The 23,793-nt window shown below is 31.8% G+C and overlaps 2 protein-coding genes across 2 annotated transcripts; both read right to left on the bottom strand.

Moving 5' to 3' along the window:
• Positions 1 to 2,675: 2,675 nt before the first annotated feature.
• On the bottom strand, positions 2,676 to 4,265 carry HELRODRAFT_167905 (hypothetical protein; the record flags this gene model as incomplete). The annotated part of the gene is made up of 3 exons (XM_009013625.1): positions 2,676 to 2,918; positions 3,006 to 3,048; positions 3,175 to 4,265. 3 exons carry the CDS (start codon positions 4,263 to 4,265, stop codon positions 2,676 to 2,678), a joined length of 1,377 nt encoding a protein of 458 aa, XP_009011873.1.
• Positions 4,266 to 9,623: 5,358 nt separating this feature from the next.
• On the bottom strand, positions 9,624 to 21,602 carry HELRODRAFT_109416 (hypothetical protein; the record flags this gene model as incomplete). Its single annotated transcript, XM_009013624.1, has 24 exons — positions 9,624 to 10,767; positions 11,283 to 11,417; positions 11,758 to 11,827; positions 11,969 to 12,085; positions 12,623 to 12,704; positions 12,858 to 12,899; positions 13,180 to 13,352; positions 13,559 to 13,797; positions 13,935 to 14,123; positions 14,316 to 14,417; positions 14,559 to 14,688; positions 14,927 to 15,024; positions 15,276 to 15,350; positions 15,631 to 15,738; positions 15,872 to 16,009; positions 16,157 to 16,253; positions 16,520 to 16,742; positions 17,410 to 17,518; positions 17,673 to 17,774; positions 18,484 to 18,613; positions 18,852 to 19,045; positions 19,230 to 19,372; positions 19,437 to 19,505; positions 21,539 to 21,602. 24 exons carry the CDS (start codon positions 21,600 to 21,602, stop codon positions 10,690 to 10,692), a joined length of 2,907 nt encoding a protein of 968 aa, XP_009011872.1. The 3' UTR covers positions 9,624 to 10,689.
• Between the last annotated feature and the right edge of the window lie 2,191 nt (positions 21,603 to 23,793).

The following is a 23,793-nucleotide window of genomic DNA, read 5'->3' as shown; positions in this document are numbered from 1 at the left end:
ATATATATATATATATATATATATATATATATATATGTGTGTGTGTGTGTGTGTGTGTGTGTGTGTGTGTGTGTGTGTGTGTGTGTGTGTGTGTGTGTGTGTGTGTGTATTTATATTCTAAGCATATATATGTATATAAATAGAATAAATTCTAAGTATATATTAGAAATATTTGCTTTATACATTTTTTACTTGTTTTTGGAAATATTTTTTCATTCATTTTTTACTATTTTTAAAATTTATTTTCATTTTTTTTGTTTTTTTTTAAATTCTAAGTACCTATATGACTAATTTAAATAACTTCCATAAATAACATGCACTGTATTCTAAACATGATTCATATGCAAAATACGATTCTTTATTCTATATTTTGGTATAGAAATATATTTGCTGTAGATAAGGTTGTACTAATATATATTAAGTGAAATTAAATTGAATTAAAAAATTAAAAATTTGTTGAATTAAAAAAATAGCAGTGGCAATATTGACAGCATAGGTACTACTGACGTTATCTGTGGGTAACCATCTTTTGATGTCCATCCCTTGGTTGTATTTTATACAATTCTTATTAAGGTGTTGATTCAAACAAAACATTAAGCTCGGAAAAGATACAAAATTTATATGTGAATGGTATTGCCTTACTTTTATAGGTACCTACATGACATTGAATGAATCGTTATTACATGTTTAAGGTAATTATAAGTTTATGACATATGACACGCTAGCACAATTTGGCATTCCTATCACCAACAGTTAGTTAGTTACCTAACAAAGCTATATTAGGATATTATTTTCTGAATTACGCCAAAGATCGGGCGTTTTAACTTTTTTTAATTTTTTAAGACGCGATGATTTATTTTATATTATATATGCAAAGATAGTCCCGAACGTGTTTAGATGCTGTGCGTATGCGTCTAAACGTTTGACGAAAGGGGATCGCAGAAAAGGAAGAATATAAAACTTTATTTCATTAAATTAATTTGTGGTAACTGACGTAAATTTTATAATGATGAAATCTAAGCATTGTTTAGCTGGCCGTTTGTTATTAGAATTTTATTCTGCTTCACAATCTAGTATGTACTTATAATTTTTACATCACCTATAGAAATATTTCCATAAATTTTGTAATGACACTGCCATTCACAAGTCATTTTTGTTAGATGTTTCTATTTATGCTAAAAAATTATCAACAAAAAAGTTTTCAAGAAAAAGAGGCCACTTCAAGAATCGTCTAAAGAACCATCCGCTCAAGTACCTTAAACTGTGGCGAAAAATGAGGAAAGTTCTTCCGACCGACGCCAACTCGTAAGAGAGGCTAATAAAATGCAATATCTAAACAGTTTGTTTATACCTAACTGCTTAAAGTAGACTATGGAATTAAATAAACAGAGATTGGACTAGAGTTCGCCGGAAAGAGTTTGTGTCATTCATTATGCTCTTGTTTAGCCTTTGCCGGTAATTCCATAACAGCAATTTATTTATGAGTTGTTCCCTGCACAAGATTCTCTGCACAATTTATATTATGTGCGAGGTTAACGCTGCCTCTGCTTACGTTAAAACTATCAATTGAAAAAATAGTCATATAATTCTTCGACATCTACAATGGCAGGCACTTTAACTATTACACAAAGGCGCCGTCAGTGAAACTAACTGAATAAGTTATCATCAATAATAAACACATTTCTCATATGGAATGAATGATTGTTTATTTAAATACGTTATCTATTTTATAATCACAAATGTTAACAGAAAATAGATGTTCCATTCTACCATTCTAAAATAAAACCAATAAAATTATGTAAGTCTAATGAAACACATTTAAATCAGATACACGTTATAATACTGTTTTCGTAATAAAATCTTCTAAATCAAATAAAAAATGAGGTATGATTTTAAGTTGAATTCAAGACACATGCAATTCTCCAATTTAGCAATTTAATAATAAATTCATTTAAATTAATATTAAAAAGCATAGAAATAAAAAATCTTTAAAATGGGTGCTTCGTGTAAAAATATTCAACGCAAAATTTATCCATTTAAATAGTATAACAATATTCATCAAGTAAAACAGCAATCCCAGTGTATATATTTTCAAAAGAATGTAAAACTGGTATCTACATTGAAACGTCTGCACAATACAATACACCCTTTGGATATAAAAAAAAATAATTAATCAATCAATCAAACAACTACCCTACTCTAGTTCTTCATTCGCATGAGAATATTTTAAATAATTTACCTAAGTTGTCAAAATATAAACCAAAACATTAAAGGACTAGGATAAATGTAGAGGCTGGCATCACAAAATTACATGAAAAAATTTAATAAGGTTTTAAAACGGCTATGAAAGAGAAAGATGCAAGTCAGTGTCAGCAATGCTTAATGAAAATGATAGGTGTACAATGAATGAAATGATTTGATATGTAAATGTATTTATTCGTCATGACATTTATATAAAAACTGGTTGAAGGATAAATAAAATAATCATGACAAACACGATTCGGATGAGAAATTGTAACAATACTTTAATGTTTAAATTGCGTTTTAAACTAAAGTGTTGGAATAAATATCTTGAACATAAATATGAAAAAAAGACAAATATATCACAAAATGGCAAAATGAAATATTAAAAATAAATATGAAATATCATACATTTTGAATATAAAAAAAGTAGTTTAGAGGTCGCTGAGGTCAATTAAGTCTCCTACAGGAACGTGCTCGTCAGTAAGGACAGATACTGGCGATGTTGGCAATGTTTGTTGTGATTCTGGTTGCTGTTGAACTTGGTTGCTACTGCATCGTAGCTGTCTGTTTTCCTCTTGTAAGAGGTGAATTGTTGACAGCAGATTTGTGATCTCCAAACGAAGGTTTTCTACTGTCTCGTTTGTTGTAATGATGAGGTGCTCTTTGGCAAGATCCTTCATATAATTTGTGCAATAAATTATCACTTGTTAATCATTCATAGCGTTAATCAAATTTTGAATTTAATATATATAAATACTAACTAAGGCTTGAGATATTTTTTCACTAATCTCACATTGCACCGGACTGTTGAAAAATTAAAGTATTGATTAATTCGGCTCTATAAAAAGTGTTATTAAAAATAAAATATAATATAAAATATGGACTGTAAAAAACAACATAATAAGTAGACAAAACATCTTTGTTGCTAACGTTTCAACATCGACAAGAAGCTCATTTTGGTTGACATTTTGATTGTTCCGGTCATTAGAAATATCACTGCATATTAAAGGAGTGGCATAATCAATATAATGTGGATTGTTGAGTTCATTTGAAGCATTGCTGCATAACAAAGGATTGAGGTATTCAATGTTTTGATTGATACAGTCATTTAAAATATCACTAGATGTCGAAGGCATGTCAATAATCGAAGGATTAACAACATTCACCATTTGGCATTCAGAATTTATAACAGGTAATGTGAAGCTATCATTTGGAATGACAACATTGTTAACTAGGCTTGTCCCAAGAATATTTTCATTTTGAATCACATTGTTTTGTAGCGTGATGTCATTAATTTGTACTTGTATGGCATTATTCAAAACTTGCACGCTACTACAATTCAAACTGAAACTATTATATGGTAAATGCGTATCATCATTCAAGATAGGATGTAAAAGTTTGTAAGAGGGATTTGGAAAGTTTAGACCACTGTTTGAATGATCAACTAAATCTTTTCTTGTTTCAATAGGAGCCACGGTGATGATTTTTGCTTCATTTAAATTTTGAGATTGAAGTGGAGGTGTGCATGAGACCTGTTGACAATTTAATGAGGTAGAAAGAATTGTCTTATTAATGTTAATGTTAGATGCAGAAGATTTAGATGATCCATTAGTGTTAATCCATTCAGTAGTGTTTTCAAAAAGACCTTCGCTCAGGTTAGCAACAGAGTAACTAGCATGAAAAGAATCATTGTCTGCAAAATCAAAACATTTCCATCTACCTCTAGCTGCTTTAAATTTAAAGATTTTAAATCTTGACTTGCACTTGGTTTGAACGTCGTTGGTAGAAGCAGAAGAGATCATATGATGATCGTTTTTGTTTTTGCCTGGTACAATCATGCTACAATTAAAACCATTCGAGTCCTTGTCTTCTTCAAAATCCGTGTAACTGGAGCTCACGTTATCATCCCCACTTTCGTCGTCAGAGTGCGATTGAAAAGCAACATTTGTTATTTCAAAACAACTTTTGCGATTTTTGTTTAAAGTCGGGTGCTGAATAACTTTAGCAACGCCTGCTGACATCGTTCCAGTATTACGGTTGTTAACGAATGTTACTGAATTTGGCATTAACAAATGAAATTTAAAATAAAATTAACGACAATTTCCAGCAATTTAAATTCTCACAACTCAGAAGTACGATGTTCAACAAATTGAAGACGGTCTAAAAGTAAACTGACCAAACTCGAAGAAATTATGAAGAGCACGCTTAATTATCGAAATTTATACGCGTCGTAAATAAGCTTTTCCAGTTTTGACATTAAGCCAAACAATGGAGTTGCTCTATTTAGGACTCATGAATATTAATAAGCATATAGCTTACATGAAACTTGCGCGTTACATTGTTGCATAACGTGGAACAGAGAAATTATATTTGTTCATCCAAAGTTAATGTATGCCTGGTATTTTAACGGTGGGTTGAATGTTTTCCACATTCCAGCATTTAAAACTGTATATTTTGGCTTACAAGAGTTAAATCATTCGTAATCAAATAAACAGGATGCAAAAAAAGTACTGTAGTGCCTTAGTGATTACCGTACTCATTCGTCCTTAGCCTGACCAATACTACCTATTTATTCTATATATATATATATATATATATATATATATATATATATATATATATATATATATATATATGTGAATACTATTACTTCTAAGGCGTACAGTATTTATATTTTTTCTTTCGGTATTTTTATCAGTTCTAATAAACAGTTTCACATTTTGCCATTTGTTTTTTTATCTACTTGCAACAAAATTAATCCACTACTAAAATGTGGAAAATGTCATCGCACGAAAGTTTATTTCAATAAATTCAATCTTCACGGCAGTCACGTCATCCTACCAAGGATTTTAGCCATTATTTAAATTTCTAATTTTGGACATTAAAAAAACCATGCAAGTGGCGCGAGCGCGAGCGTATGCGCCACTTGTACGGTTAAATTAAATTATAACGATTAAATTTTGAACTCCATCTTTAGAATTTGTTCTACAAAATTTTAATTTTGACATCCATTTAGTTTGTGAAAGGTACTAAAACATTTGATGCATCGATTAGAAGATAATATTTTTGAACTCAATGGAAAAGATTTTTTTTCTTTATACGTATTGTCATAAATATTAAATAAAAGTTTCGTTTACTGTATATTTATGGTAATTGTTCAACACTTATTTCGATTAATTTGTTGAATATAATTTTTAAACAAAAACATAGTATGTCGCATACCCAACCTAAAAAACCTAATAACGCAGTTTAAAAAATGGATAAATAATATCGTGATCAAATAATGTTAGGTCATTTCTAACCAAAACCACCATCGTTACATTATTACAGGAATTCGCGTCCTACTTTAAATTAACATTAATCTATTCAACAATCAACTATTAAAAAAAATAACAGGACCAAATAAAGCACACACACACGCAAACACACACACACACATATATATATATATAAACTTATCTAGAAAATAACGATTCTTCAGGTTATAGTTCGATTATCCACTATAATTTATTTACAAACATTAAAATATAAATAATTACGCGTTGCGATAAAATATTATTAATTCTTAAAATAACAACAATTAATAACAGCAACAACATTAACTATAAGAACAATAGTAAATAACAACAGTAGAACTACAATAGTCAATATCTAATGTCTAGGAAAAATGTTTGTGTGAGTGAACATGGTGAACATGCTCACCTGCATGCACACTAACACACCAACACATGGCATCCGTATAAGAACTTAAGACAAACAACTAGAGCGAGTTTAACTAACGTTGATAAATATGATAAAATGGTGACATTTCTCTACGCATCTGGAATGGCTAAGTGCAAATTTTGAAACATTAATAACATTTTTTAAATAATAATAAGCGAACCTAATTATAACGACATAAAACGATAATGGAACCTAATCTTGCCTCGTTTCTAAACATAAACACGCGCACACATATATTTATATATACTCATTTAAGTGTTTTTTATATACACATACATTTTACACGCTCGTGTGTTCGTAAATGTGTCTGGGTGATGGCTCGCAATTAGCCGACGTGCGCAAACATAATTATCGTAATCACATATATGATCTTGAGTCTTATTTGAGTTTTATTCAAACTAAAGCAAGTAAACATAGAGTTGTTACATAAACACACCATACACTCATATATATATATATATATATATATATATATATATATATATATATATATATATATATTTATTTATTTTTGTTGAGGAATATATGTACGAAGTTAGGGAGATCAGGTACAACCGACTAACAGATACGTGGAACATATAAATACCGCCTGTAACTAATTATACACTTTATATTAATATATATATATATATATATATATATATATATGTGTGTGTGTGTGTGTGTGTGTGCGCGCGTGCCTGTATGCATAAGAGCTTCCTTGGGTATATAGACAACAAACAACAACACACGTTTAGACGACATTTTCCCCGAGATCGGGGGTTGCCGTTTGGCTACCTATGATGAAACCGAAATACCCCTCGACGCCATCCACATCTGTCACTCACCTCAGTATTAAGCAACCCCGCTTTCACCCTGTCCTTCTCCACCTGCTCTCTCCATCCCAATCGCGGACGACCCCTTCCTACCACTCCTTCAACCTCGAACTCCAACGCTCGCCTAATCCCGACCCTTTCATCCCTTCTCGACACATGCCCATACCACCGCAATCTCGATCTCCTTATCAATGTCACAATGTCCTCATTCAGTCCCATCATCGACATCAGCTCTGTACTACTCCTCCTATCCTTCACTTTAACCCCACACATCATCCTCACCATAGCTCTTTCAGCCCTCTGCAGTACACTTTCTTCCTCTCTCCTCAACACCCAAGTTTCACCACCATATACCATCACTGCTCTCACACATGCTTTATATACCCTCCCTTTCATCTTCACTGACCATTTCTTTCCACACAATACCCCACCCAGTTCTCTAAATTTCATCCATCCCACACGAACTCTAGCCGTAACTGCGCTCAAACATCCTCCATCCGCGTTCAACTTATCCCCTAAGTAAACAAAGCTTTCCACTCTTTCAATTCCACCACTCAACCCCGTCCTTGCGTCCGTCCTATTAATCACACCATGAACACATTTCTTACATTTGAACGTGCCTTCCACCTTTTTCAGTGCCCCCCCTCATACCACTACATCTCTTATGCACCCATTTCTGACATCCTATACACAATACCGAGTTAGCCTTCACTCTCCTGTCACATACCCCACAGGGGTCTATTTTACTTATCACTCGCTCCCCACCTTCCCCACTCACCATTACCTTCGTCTTACCAATATTAACTTTTAACCCTTTCTTTTCAATAACACTTTTCCATCTGTCAAATTTTAACTGCAATTCTTCCATGCTATCAGCCATCAAGACTAAATCATCTGCATACAAAATCTCAAATAACAACCCCTCCATTATGTTTCCACACACAACATCCATCACAATTGCAAACACTGATCCTTGATGCACTCCTACCTTAACACTAAAAGCGTCCGACATCCCCCTTCCAACCCTCACCTTTGTCTTTGTCCCTTCATACAGCTGCATCACAGCTTTAACAAGTCTCTCATTCACTCCTTTCTTCCTTCCTTGGGTATATAGGTAAGAATAAAATAAAGTAAACCATTAGACGCTTCACAGAGGAATATCGGGAGCGTGCAACAAGTCACTTGGTTGGTCGACAATAACAAATTGCCCTGATCAACCATTCAAATAATTTTTCATTACCATTACCTCAAAGCTTTGAAAAGTGAAAAAGCAAGGAAATATATATCATTTTGACTGCATAAAAAACGTTATAACCTTCTTAAGGATAAATAAATATGCCTTCAAATAACATAACATAACAAAGATTTTTATAGTGCTCCAAGAAGACTGAGTCTATGACAGGACCACTCAGAAACTTCAATATCCTCTTTTTGCCAAGTGTGCTTTGAAGTTATTAGTTGTTTCTGCGCATATTATTTCATCTTCCTGTTTATTCCGCTCACTGACAACTCTACAGCTGAAAAATTTGGCTTTATCGTTCCAGAGCTTTTTTGGATATCGTATAAATACGCCCACTTGTTCTACTGTATATCTTTAGCTCAAAAAATTTACTGATTCCAAATTCTCTTTCATAGTCCTAAATCTCGCTTGATAATTTTGATGATGTGTATATGATCTTTTTCAGAATGGTTCGATTAGTGTATGGTCATCATTAGCATAAGATAATATTAAAAGAACATTCATTCTATATATATATATATATATATATATATATGTGTGTATGTATGGTTAATTTAAATATGGTCATCATTAGCATTTGATATTATTAAGAAACATCCATTGTGTGTGTGTATATATATATATATATATATATATATATATATATATATATATATATATATATACAAATGCATGAATTTGAACATATAATATACGCTTCGCTTGACATACGCATCGCACACAATCACGTAAGTTCATATTCAGGCTTATAGTTGCAATTGGTAATCATTTTAAAATATTCTGATTTATTTAATTCTCGAACGCCAAAAACAACCAAAATATCAACTGCATAAACATAAATACATTATTTCATATCTAACAACTTTCACGTTTAATAAAACTTTCTTGCATTAATTATTTACTTAATCATTTCGTCCATAAAAATAACAAATAAATCTGAGCCCTAGTGAACATTTGAAATCAAAAACTTTACCGCCGACTGAGTATCGTAGCTTTATGAAATTCTTTAAAGTTCCAAATTCATAGAAAGACTTGTTTACAGAAACCTTAAATAATCAGGAAGTATATGAAATCAAATATCTCTGGCGCAAACCAAAGTTAAAGAGTCTCGTTTTGTGGAAAGAAATGTTAGGACAAATAAGAATGCAGAACAGTAAGCTCAAGCAGAGCGAAAAGCGACCTAGCAGCTCAGTCAAACGCACACGTACCATTATTCAAATGCAAATAGGCCAGCGTGCTTACACTTACATTACTCATAAGGAAGACACGAATATTCATGCTTAAAAAACAAATTCCATTAACGACGTAAGTTAACATTCGCTAACCACTTATTGGTTTAAGCGTAAAAATGGTTCAATAAAAAAGATGGCTGTATTAGATAATAAACTATGGAGAGTAATCTGAAAAAAATTTAGACCAAACATCCAACTTATTCATAATTAAAGTCCAAACATTTGAAACATTACCAATATTTGATATTACATCCATTCAGGCTTCACATCTTAACATGACTATGGCGCTCCCATCGATGGGAGCGCCATAGTCGATGATGAGCCTTATTGGCTCATCAACATTGTTAAAAACTAATAAAAGCAAAATCGTTTCAAATATTCAAACATTTATTTGAAGAGAGCTGTTGCGTAAGTTTTGAAAATAAACAGTTTTTTATGGTTTCTTACAAGATGTAAACATATTCCTTACATGATTACATAAAAGAAAAGATAAATGTACTACTCACGCACACACATACGCGCACACACCCATACACACACAAACACATATAATATTCGTGCTACACATAGCACGAAAGTATTTTCATATGGTTAAAAGATTAAATTAAACACAATGTATAAACAAAAATGAATATAAATGAATTTTTGTGGTTGGATAACAAAAATAACAATATATGAGGAAATAAATAAATTGAAATTATTAAATCTTTTAACAAAATAACAGACAAAATTTTATCGCTATCAAAAATTATTTTCACAATCTAAATTAAAAAACTAATGTCGATTAAGAACATCATGAATTTAGCAGGAGAACAGTTTTGGAATAACGAATGATTGAAACATTAACATAACCTATACAGAAAGCTCAATGGAAAGAATTTTTTAAAAATGTAATCAAAAGATAGAACAGCATTTGATTTTCACTTTGGTTAAGTTTCAAATGTGAATGACTGTAAACCGAATAATGTAATAATAATAATTACTACTCTTGAAAACCATAATGGTACACACGACCTACATGTCTAAGATTGTTTAAAATTAGCCGAAAAATAATAATAGCTGTGAGTGAAGTTGGTTATTCTTTGACAAACCAATTACAATAAGATACATAAACAACAACAAAAAACAAACACACGATTAAAAATAACAACTATATGAGGAATCAATGAGTGAAGATGTGTGGTCAAATTTATATCAAATCTCTCACAATATCTTTGGTTAACAACTTGCGTCATCAGTGTCACTCACAACAATGTCATAACATTACAAGAGAGCCTAGATGAACAAAGTATCAGCAACATACGACACACGACATATGATCATAATGATGGTACAATCGAAATATTTAACAAAACGAAGTATGCAATAAAAATGTACATGATATTGTAGACAGAATCATGATGCAGAGCGGGACAATGACGCAACAGGAACTATGTTAAAATTGAGTTTCGAGGAGTTCGGTCAACCTTTTAGCAACTCCATCCCTACTTGCTCGTATGGTCAGCCGGTACATCTGATTGTTGTTGATGTTTGTTACAGTAGAACATCAATGAACAAAAAACTTTTCAATAAAAATTTATTATGATAACGATAATACTGAGTCGTTTATATAAGACTGCACGTTTTAAATCAGTCAGGCAAAAGAATATAGGTTCAGGGAAGGGGAGGGAGGCGGCCTAATTGTAATCCATATTTTATTTTACATCTTCTATTTTGAGACATCCAATCGCTATAACACTGAAGCATTGTTGCATGGAGACTTGACATTTTTGTAAATGAATAATTATTAAACCTCAAATGCTTTATTATTAATAATAATTGGGTACCTACAAAAAAAGGTTTTCACTAACTTAACAAATTTTGTAAACCTCGGTGTGCGAAATTTATGCCCCAATTGCATATTTATATTCATAAAGTGCAAATTAATGGCAATATAGATGCTTTATAGCATATTATTAACATAATTTAAAAATGCAAAGTTCTGGCGAGGTCAGCTAATAAATGAAAACATGCAACAGAAAATCCTACCTGGACTTGTTTGTTTGGTTCCAATCTAAGGAGGCAGCCAATTTGCTGGGCGACAGTGTGAATGATGCCTGCACCAACAAAGTTCTCAACATTCGGATCCACATTCGACAGTGTGCTGAATCCAAATCCGCTCAACTGAGTATCAATCATTATAGCCAATGTTACAATGAAGGCACAAACAAACATACACACACAGAGACAAACACACACACACAGACATAATTGACAATAATACATAAATTTTTTAACGAATTTAAATCAATTGAAAATAAACAGCACATATAAAATTGTGACTAAAATATAACCGGCTTGAAATTAATAATATAAACTTTCAGGTAAGTTACTGCCTAATTAAACAAACGTATGACGGGAAACAAAAACTAACCACAAATGAGCCAAGATAACTTAAGAGCTTAAATGAAATATAACTTAAGAGCTTGACTGAAATATATTTCAGATAGCAAATGAAAAGTACCTTCGTTTTCAAGTTTTCAGCATCTAATGGCGCACTAGCTTTTTTGATCACTTGTGATTCTTGGTAAGGTCTGAAAATTAAAAAAGCCAGTTGATTAGTAAGAAAACGAATCAAAATGTTATTCTAGGCGATATCTAAACAACGTAGCAACAATATAAATTTTAAAATTGTGTGAAGAAAAAATGAGCAGCAGCAGAAAGAGGAAACTTACTGTCCGAGAACCTTCCACCTCTGAAAGAACTGCGTGGCATCCATCTGCGTTCCTTCCATGAACTTGTTCAGCGTCAGTGGTAGTTTCATCTGAAATTTCTGTGGTACACTGCTGTATCTACAAAAGGTTATTCAAAAAATGTGAAATTCATATTGTAAGTTGTATATAAGTATCATGTGTATTGTATATACACACACTATTGTACTTTTAAATCAATAACACAAATAACAATAATAATCAACCGTATATTCAATGAAAGAGAAAATAAGAGGGATGCCAATAGCGATTGTAAGGAAATCACCTTTCCTAAACAGAGTTTTCCTCAAAATTATTTCATCAGGCACTCAAGTAGGGTGCATATTCAGCATGCTCAATGTTTTTTACCTTCCATCAAATATCCACCTTAACCTTTTCGTTTAGTCAGGACAACAACAACACCAACCTTTTTTTAAGAACTTTTTTCTTTTTCTTCCTTTCCAGGTGACGCCACCCACAACTTACTTAATAAGCCAGTGCCAAGAAAATAACAAAACTTTCATATTGTTCAGTTAAATTTGAAACTACAAGTATAAAACAAAAAAGTCAAGCAATGAAAAACAATTTAAAAATTTGATTGAAAGAAATGGAAGCCAAACAAAATAAACAGAGGCTTACTGGAAGTAGAGCGTCATTGAAGGAACGACTGTGAAGTCGGACATGCACTGAACATTTATCATCTGCTGCTTCTGCGATCCAGCTGTGTGTAGTTATTATTTCAATGAAACGCTACTTCATTTTTATGAACGAAACCAATGAACTATTATGATATGAAAAGTTATTGAAACGGATTATTTAAAATAAAATTTCAGGTCATTTCCCATTTTTGAGTGTTGCAAATGAAATGTAGTACCTTCAATGGTATCGTCCAAAGCCAGAGCTTGCAATTGAACCTGTGAACTTCAGTTAAGGAAAATGAACGCTAAAATACATCTTAAACTGGATTATGTAAACAAATTGCAAATAAAAACAAAAAGATTAAGATAAGAACAGCTCAGTGGAGATTTTATTGTAACAGATAACACGTTATAGTGAGTTGTTATAAAAAGCAAATAAAATTTTACATATAAATCATAAAAAGCTTAAAAAAGATTGCCTAAACCAAGAAATAAAAGAACAAAATATTCATATAGTTCAATGAATTATGTTGCAAGATGAATATGACGAAAGGATATGAGAAGACAACTGATCCACGTTATCCAGCTCAATGGCAACACCAGTGAAGGTGAATGAAGTTTTGTTGCCATAGAACAAGCAGAGCCTGCCAAGGTTCTGTCTGTATTCGCACTTGATGCCAATCTGGATCAAATCATTCTCAAAAACCACCCCATTATTCTTACAGATGAATCTGTGCGAAATTAAGTGTCGAAACCAGTGAATTGAAAAAGAAAAAAGCAATAAAAACAAATGAAATTAAAATAAACAGAGATGTTCATAGTTTAATGAAAATGACACACAACTCTTCACATCTATTTATGATTCAATCTTTCCACAGGCACGAAATTGCAAAACCTAAAAACAGTTTTAAATAGTGTGTTTAAAATAAGAAATAACTTGTTGAAATTATCTTCTGGATTGATGCTGCCCGTGAACAGATCCACACCACCTCCAACATTGTTTGAAGTTGGAACTCCTCCATCACTTTTTCCAGCAACATCTCCACCGAGAACATCAATCAACATGCCAGAATATGACGATGTTTGATTGTTGGATGGTGATGTCGACAGGCCCAGCAAATCTGTTGTCGCTGCCACTTTGTTCGTTTCTCTATGTGGAGGTGAGCTGGTCTGAGCCTGTGAAGAATATATTAACAATATCAAACTCATTATTATTACTCAAATTACTAAGACAACATGAAGTATTTTCATACGGTGACTTGGTTGTTACAAATGTCATCAACAAATGAGATAACAACATTAAGATTACTGACAGGTTCAGTGTGTTTGACAGTATCTCCGGCATTTTGAGGATGGGAGGATGGACTGGCAGAGGATGCAGTGAGGCCAGCAAGAGGCAGTTTGTCATTTGTTGCTGCCTTTTCAGGTCGCTTCTTCTTCAACTTGGCTAGTATGGATGACTCACGTTCTTGGAACGGCGGCATCTCTTCTAGAACTGTGGCCTATATTTTCATTAGGCGTTCATGTCTAACTAAACTCATTTACTGTACCGTGACAGTATGAAATACATTGCAATTAGTTGTACACGTAGTTCGTCTAAATAGAAACAATTCATCATCAAATCAGCCATAAAAATTTATAAAAAGAACAAAATTTCAAATTGCAGTTTAACAATAAATTAAGAGGGAATATACCAGAACGTCAGGACTTGCAATGTTACTCAACTGTAGGTATTCGACCGACCGCTGCTGGATCTCAACGTCTGCATTCCTCATGTTGCTCTCGTTCTTCAATACCTATATAGTTACATTCGCAGATAGTTAACAAGCTTTAATAATTGTTAAAATATTTGAAAATGATGAAAATAATTTTGTTTTTTAACGTAGTCTAAATATATCATTAAAATATCAAGCATTCTTTCTAGCTACATAACTAACTTCTTGTATTTGTGGCTTGATTTCACTGAACAAATTGATGAACTTGATGTATGTTGACAAGAGTAGCTGCCTCGTGGGCACGCTGCAAAGGTGGAACTTTGAATGCAACAAATTGAACTGGATCAACGGACTGCAGAACAAACATATATTTCTTATTATTCAAAAGTATTAAAATATCGACTATGCAGTTTTCATATTACTTTAAAGCTGGCGAAATTGCACCAAAATTTTATTAATTAGTATGTGCCAGCAAAATTATTCATTTAACATTACATATGGTGTAAATATTTTTTCCATGCCAATATTTAACAGTTGTATTGAGTCAATGTAGAAACAGCATCAGATTTTACGGAAATGGAATTGTGAACCTAGATCTTGGATCGCCAGCAATGAGGTTTCCAAACTCTCCCAATATGTATCCACCCACTTTGACCATGTTCTCGTGACACGACGGTGCCTGCAGTGCCTGTCCAAATAAGAAGGATAATGAATGAGGATTTAAGACTTATTACTAATTGACTTAACTATCCCTATTAAAAACTATTTTTATATTTTATGTTGAAGTTGGAGGCTTTAAACAAAAACAGATGTGCTGTGATATTATCACCGACAATGAGAAACAACAAGTGCAGTAAACATCTATCTGCACAATAATGTAACAAACAAAATTTTTTAATAAATTTCATTTGAATAATGACAGATTTCAAGATGCATTACCTCAAAAACTGTCTTGGCAGCATAACCCTGTACATCATCCCTGTTGACGACTATTTGTATGACACGGTACCAGACCTGAAAATATGGTACCACCGTCACGATCGTAATCTTCAGTTCCAGATAATAATATAGCCCCAGAAAATGTTAAATAACCAGCACGCGACCATCTCAAATTTAGTTCAATATTAAATCACTAAAACATTTTTAGTTGATCTGAAAGCTAGAGCTCAGATAGCCACATTAGACAGATTAAACTGAGTAATCTTGCTTGAATTAAATCATTCAGAAGAATAAAATGATCTCATATGGAAGCTCAAAACAAAATGACAACACGAGACAAATATTAATCATCAACCTCTTCACTGACATAGTCACCAGCTACTCTGATCAAGTTCAGAATGGTATCCACATACCATGTATAGTCCAACGCATACTTCTCAGCTAATATTGCAACTTTTAGTACCTAGATTTAAAAAAAAAAAATAAATTTTTAAAGTTTTAAACAGCATTTTTTATGACAATAAACATAATTATTGTATGGTATTGTATTATTTATAAAAATTTAATATAATGAATGGAAAGCGAATAAATGAAACCATCTCTTCTCTGATGGAGTAGTCAGCAGTCTCCAGGTAAGTGAGCATTTCTGAAACAATTTCTTGCACATTGGCTCGATCGCACATAGCATACAGGAGGTCAACGGCCCTCTGCCTCACACTCACATCTTTCTCTGTCTGTCAGTCAGTCATAATGTTCGGTGAAGGAGAATGCGAGCAAATAAATTAAACAAAACCAGAGCAAACATGCATCTTATAAAAAAATTGAGTAGAAACATATTACAAAATGTGAAATGTGTGGTAAAGCCGTCCGTGTAAGCATACTTTGAGTGAATTGATGACAGTTTCTTGGTGCTTCTTTACTGCATCATGTGAGAACTCGGATGTGGCCAACAGACACATACTCTCCAGTGCTAAATATCTTTGGGGATTCAAATATTGAATAAATTGTTAAATAAATCTAAAAATTAAAAGAATACATCATTCTAAAGTTTGTAAATTTATGAAAATAATTGTTAACATATAACTAACTGCTATGTAACAAAAAATATGAATAATATTTTTAACTAGCACTTGCATTCAACTGTCAACAAAGTGGATGCAGATAAACATTAGGACATCAAGCTGAATACATAAAAACTGCCAAATACAACTGATGCAATGCAATAAAAAATGAATGGTAGTTACCTGAGATTGGTTTCTCTGTGTTGCAGAAACTGCCCCAGCTGGTTGCATGCCCTGACCAGCAAGCTGGCATCACAGTCCATGTGAATAATTAAATTTATGGCCTCGAACAAGATGGCATTCTTGGCATTCGAATGTTGAACTTTTTTAGATTTTGGAGCTTCCTGGGCCTTGTTCAGAATCATTTCTATGCATTCAGTCAGCCTGTTCTTGACTCCAGGATCTTCTATTATGACTGAATGTAATGAATTCGTTAAATGATAAGTCCCTACTAAATAAAACTATTTGAAGAACATCGAAAATCGATGTGTAGAGGCATCATTCATCTTATCCAACGTTTTAACTAAATTCTTCATTAGACTCAATTTGATTTGTAGTGGTGGCAATATGAATGTCATTTAGAGAATTAACGACACATGTAAAATAATTTTTGACCAGCTTCCATGCAAAGCCTAATGGGCTTAAAATCTTTTCTAAAGAGTGTGTGAATCTCCATCCAGACTATTCCATTCCAATATAAATAAATTGGAGGTAATAAATGGCATTGTTTTAATCGCCGCCCTAAAAGCCACGACTGCATATTTTTTTTAAAAATGTCATGAGCGTTTTTATTTGGAACACAATGTGATTAGAGCAAAACGGTTTTCAGATTTGAAATCAGCATAAAAAATTGTATGGAAACATTTGATGTGTTATGGGAAAAAAGATCATGTACATCAGTGCAATTCGTCCAGAAGAAATCAGAGGTTTGATAACAGATGAATTATATAAAACTTTTCATTAGCAGAAACATAACAAATGACAAAATATCAGAAGCATTACAGAATAACAATCATCATAATCATCGTCATCATCATCATCAGGCATAAGATGACAAGCAAATGAAACCAGACCAGAGGGTGGATAGTTTTGCAGGAGATGTAGCAGTTTGACAGACAGCCACGGGGCAGGTACGAAGTAGTAGGTATAATCCTGCAGGTCTGTGTACGAAGAGGTTACTATCTGCAGTGGCCGATTAGATTGCATTTATTTTCATCAAGTTTATCAATGGCTGGGTAGGTATACTTGCATAATAATAAACTGACAACAATAATTTTAAAAAGACTGTGTACAAAAAAATGGAATCTTGAATGAGAATCAAAGAATGAAAACCAACTCTGCTGAGTCTAGATATAGCCAGTGTAACACATCCTTTATAATCTTCTGGATTTCTTTTTGCTAAACATTCCAACAAGCTCATAGCAGCGGTCACAACACCCTGCCAAATGAATATAAAAAAATATAACAACTAGCAGTGAACTAGGCAATCAACATTGTTATAGTTTTTAAGCAAGGAGATTAACCACTTATTAAAAACAAGGGCAGAAAATGTGAACAACAAAGATGCACTTCAATATTAACCTGGTTTTAAATAATTAAACATGGTAGTATCTAATAATAAAATTCCATTAAATAACCTTAGAAGATTTAACATTGTTGAAATTAAAATGCAAACAGAATATCAAGAAAAAGAATCCAGAATTAATTTATCATTATGTTAAAGACTAACAGAGTGAAATAAATATTAACTAATCAGATACAGACAGGTATCGTAATATCTCGGTCTGAAGAATCATGAACTGCCACTTTGCATGCCCCATTATTTGGTTTTGTTATATAGCAGGTATTATAAAGTTTGTTTATTAATAGCAGGGTTTTTTGAACACCATCAACACTGCATTCACATTGGAAAAACCACATGGTTACTGTAACTTGAGATTTAGTTGTTTATTCTTTATTATTGAAAATTCTTACGACTTTTTTCAAAAAAATTCTTTATTTCTGTCTAAAACCTTAATTAAATTGTTTCCGCACTGACCATTTTTTTCTTTAGATCAACAAACATTACAACAAAAATCAAATGGGAGAATAACAAAAAGAATTTAAAAAACAAACAACCAGACAGACATCAACTAATTGAAACAGACCATATGTTGATCGTTGAGTAAGTGAATGATCCTGGATGACCACTCGTACATTTGAATGGCATCAGGAGAATTCCTAATGAGACGCAGCAAGCACAGTGCTGCACTTTGCTTCACTGAATCTATAGTGTCCCTGTGATGACATTTAACATCGGTAAAATTTTACATCTGTTAAATTAATGTAATGATAACGATAGAAAATTTTATTTATCACTATTCCTATGGTGTTCGACATCTGCCTAATAAACTTTTCAAACAGGTAAGTCTAGAGACTACTTCTGAACCTCAAAAATGAGTAGTAAAGAGTAGAAAAAACGTTACTTAGTTACTTAAAAAAACCATGTTTATTAAAAAATCAAATAAAGAGGTACCCTGAAACAAGTAATTTTGGAATGTCATGTCCGAAGGCATCAGCCATTTCTTTGTTTCCAATATTAGCAATGCACTGAAGAGCTAATGTGATGTGGATAGGATTTCTTCCAGTCAGATCGTTCTTGATTGATTGGATGACCAACTTCATGAGGTCGCTACTGGCGCTTACCAACACAGATATAAACAAGTATCCCTAAAAAATATTCGTAACAGTTCACAACAACTGAACTGTAAAGTTCTAATAATAAAATATCAATTAAAAGCAATGAAAAAAAGAGTAGAAAGTTTTGATATAAATTTTGTAAACAGGTGAATAATGAAAAACTATTCTTAAACTATAAAGTTTAGAAAAAATAAACAGAATGAAAAAAACGTACAATTTGTTTTTCTGTGTATTTGTTTGAACTGAGCAGGTTGACAGCTTCCATGTGTCCAAAATCAATATCATGACCCAGCAAGAAAATAAACACCAATTTACAGACATATTTCTTTTTTTGATACCCATCCAATGTTTTATCACCTTAAAATTTGTTTTTTTGCCAAAACTTTGAAAAAAGAAATTTTGGAAAAATAAAAATTGTCACCTTTGAATTTTGATCTAATATTTGCTAGTTCTTTGTTAATTCTTTTCTCTTCAGCTTCTTTACTTTTACCTAAATTAAAATTTCATAAAGTAATTAGGTAGACCATTGAACAAACATTTTTTCGCATAACCTATTTTAAATGTTTGCACAATGAGATCATGAATAAGAAACAATTATATTATATTATATTCGTATTACAAATACATTTAAAAAATATATATAACTGCAGATATTACAAATATTAATTATGTCAAAAATTTGTTTTTGAAAAAAAATTAAAATTTAGTGATACATGAGTGGCCTCCTAAATTTACTATAATAACAAAATATAAAAAGTTCTTATTGGAAAATAATTAAATTATTTATCAACACACGCATTTAAAACAGGAATTGAGCAATGACATTCAAGCTTAATATTGACCAGGGAACATTTGAATCATCATATAATCAGCCATGATTGGTATTATATATATTGATCATTGCCTGGAAATTTACTCTTGCTTACAAGTGTACTTAAATTTCAGAATAAAAAATTGAAAAAAATTAAAATTCTTCATTTATAATACATATGACATAGCTCTTAGTATCACAGCAGCTAACATCACTTTTCAATTATAGCCAAACTTTTGTGCCACAAAGGTTGAACATCCACACTGCACAATGTATATAATGTGGATGTTCAAACTTATTTACATGTATATATATATATATTATTTATATTTATTTATTTAAAAGAACTGAGAGGCCAGAAGTTATTACTAACTTGTACAGACTCCGTAAGTACATAAAATGATATAAATATATATACCTAGACAAAATATACATACATAAATACCATATGATCATGGAGGATAAATAGCAGAATACAGAAATGTTTATCAGTGACATAATAAAATGAAAAATTAATGAAGAAGAATAATAATTTAAAAAAAATGAAAACAAATGTTAACAGAATATGATATTAAGTGGGAGATAATTCAATTGAAGCAAAGACAGTGAAAATGAGAGATGGAATACACATTAAATTAAAGATTGGATGTAGGAAGATAAGAGTAAAATACTGAAAGTAAAAAAAAGAAAAGTGGTTTCTGTGTATGTCAGATCCTGATTTTTAAAGAATAATAATAAAAAAAAACAAAAACAAATGTTAACAGAATATGATATTAAATGGGAGATAATTCAATTAAAGCAAAAACAGTAATGGGAATGATGAAAATGAAATGATTAGAATGGAAATAATACATACATAGGTGTCTAAAAAGTAAAGAAAGAAAGGACATATAATAATTATATATACATATGCACATGCATGCATGCAGATAGATTTAAAATAAATGACAATATATATGCAAATACATTTAGCTGAAAATTGGCAAAAGTAATAAAATTGTAGAAATTAAAAACACATTTAGACAAAAAATGATAGAGAGAGAGTAGTTAGTCAAAAAAGTTATGCTGAATAACTTAAGAATGCTGGATTTTAAAAAAAGTTTTGGCACTAATAGACCTAGTGGTTGTAGGTAGTTTATTCCATAACTTCATCATATTGATTAAGGAACTTAATATAATAAGAATTAGTTCTAGGAGTAGGAATGTAAAAGTGAGAAGTGTATATATATATATATATATATATATATATATATATATATATATACATGTTTTTTGCATGCACACATGACATACATTATTCAAACTAGATAAACTAGATAACATAATAACTTAATTTTAATAACACAATGTAAGAATGGTTCATTAGCCATTTGAGATAACTTGCCCTACCACTGCTATAGAATGTATCCTGACCTTGAGTTATTTAATAGGAATTTAAAAAAATGAATCCACACTATGAATGCTGTGCATTGCAATTGACAATATTAAAAAAGAACAGAAGGGGAAAGGGAACGCTGCACATTGATATGATCTCAGTTCAATTTCAGTTTTAAAAAAACGATATCTTTGAAAAAGAAATTTGTCATCTATAGTTATAGTACATTTTCTCAAATTTGAAGTAAGTATTGATTAATTACCCCTAACTTATTTGCAGTAATCTTCTTAGTAGCAATGCAGGTTACAAAAATAATATTAGAAACTTCATCACTAACAGTTTCGAATGTCTGAGATGAAAACTGCAAGACCTCTCATGCCATCCCCCTTCACGGCTGGCATTGTTGATAATTGGACGAGGTTCCGTTACTTGCGGACGCTCAAACGCAAAACCGAAAAGGAAATTTGACAACTGCAACTTTGGTTTTAAATTTTCTAGTTTTTTAAAGTTTAAAATTTTCTGTTAGAATTCCTCTTGAAACGGCTTTATATAAAAATTATTGAACTTACAAATTGTATTAAAATCAGATCACATAAATAAACGTCACATATAACAGGACACGGCAGAAATACAACTACGTATCCTCAAAATGTCCACAAACGCGTATTGTCGGCAAACTCCGTTCCAGCAACCAACTCAAATGGCAACCATTATTTTCATTTTAGGACACTCCCACCAGTCACGTGCCAGGATGGTGGAATAAACATTCCTGCTTGTCTATTTTTCAGTTAATACATATTTAATGTTAGTTTTTTATTTCATATTTTTTATTCTAAATAAATGATTTCATATAATTTTGTTTGTTTCGTTTTCTCTGAACACAAAAAAAGTAGAGTTAGAGCAATTACAGTAATGACAGTTCTAATGATAAATGTTGCTTATCAAACTGAACTATTCCAATGTTCAGACAGTCCTTTAATAGAAACCACCAAATAGAAAGTTTAAAAAAAAACACACAAAAAAATAAACACACGCACACTAGCTACAAATAGCTGGTAGGTCCAAATCATATGTATGTCCAAATCTATTTTTGTTGATAATCTTCATTCTATAACTCACACATACTCATGCCATTAACTCCATATTGCAACTACATCTTAATTGTTTGCATCATTGATGAATCAAAATGGTGTTGATCAAGGTGTGAATGGTTGGAAGCCATCATGTGTAATTTCTTTCATCCTGTTTGGAAAGCAGGATGACTGGACAGTGCATCGACAAAAGTAAATAACTACTGGTGAAAAAGTATGTAGATATAAAAAAGTTAATGTTACACGCACACACAAATATACGGTCAGGCACACGCACACAAACATACTTTATATATATATATAATTAATATATATATTGGATGAGTTTATATATTATATATTATGTATATATATATATATATATATATATATATATATATATATATATATATATATATATATATATTATTGATGAAAATCACAGCATGCTCGGCGTTAGTTAACTTCCTGTTTAACTTTTCGATTTTTCTAACGGTTGATCGTAAATCATTCTCAAGTTTCTTGAGTTCATAACCAAAATTTTTATATAAATTCTACCGAATGTTTGGCGTTAATATGTTTGTAGTTCGTTTTTTCGATTTTTCTCACTAAAGTTTTTTGGTGAACGTTTAGTTTATTAAAATTCAAAATAAACTTATTTTTCGAATTCATGCTGCAAATAAGGCCATATTTCGATTCCGAATGAATCATCGTCAGTGCTCCTTGTTGTATATATAGGGAAATATTGACTTTGTCAAGATTAACTTCGACGTTGTAAAAATTAACTTTGGTGTTGTAAAATTGAACTTTGATGCGAATTAGGTGTCAGGTTTCTTAATTGGCTGGTCATCTTTGGTCTCCTTTTCTTCATCGATAGCATCATATTCTTCTTTGTCACTATTTACGATGCTAGTTTTTATTACTTCTTTGTTTTTGTTGTTGGTTAAGCGCCGGGTTGGAAGTGAGGTTGTTATGGTTTGTTGTATATTTATTTTTGGTTTATTGATGTCGATTAGGACTGCTTCTGCAATTTTAAGATGCGTGTAGTTGCTGTCGAGGATTTCACGGCTAATTGTGATTGAGTGTGTCGAGTCCAAATGAGATTTGATAGCACCACTCTGTTTATGCATCGTAAGCCTTCTAGTTAGTGAGGTAGTAGTAATCCCGATATATGAGTCATGTTGACGTGCACAGCCGTCAAAGGGGCAATTAAATTCATATATTACGTGATTACGCTTTAACTCAGAGTTATCTCTAGGACTGCAGTTGTTTTTCAGTATTAGGTGAGACGTCTTTTTATTGTTGTAATAAATTCGGAGTTTAACTTTACTATTTGGGTTGGTTGGTGTGACATTTTTATTGATGATATGTTTAAGAATAGCTTCATCTACCTTGTATGCTGTTGACATGTGATTTCTGCAATACAAGATGATGTCGTTATCTTGATTGTTGGTACTAGGAAGGTTATGACATTTTTATTGATGATATGTTTAAGGAATAGCTTCATCTACCTTGTATGCTG

The sequence above is a fragment of the Helobdella robusta genome, assembly GCF_000326865.2.
Source record: "Helobdella robusta unplaced genomic scaffold HELROscaffold_12, whole genome shotgun sequence".
In the NCBI taxonomy this organism is placed as follows: domain Eukaryota; kingdom Metazoa; phylum Annelida; class Clitellata; order Rhynchobdellida; family Glossiphoniidae; genus Helobdella; species Helobdella robusta.
Note: the sequence above shows the minus strand (reverse complement) of the source record. Positions and strands in the feature narration are given on the sequence as shown.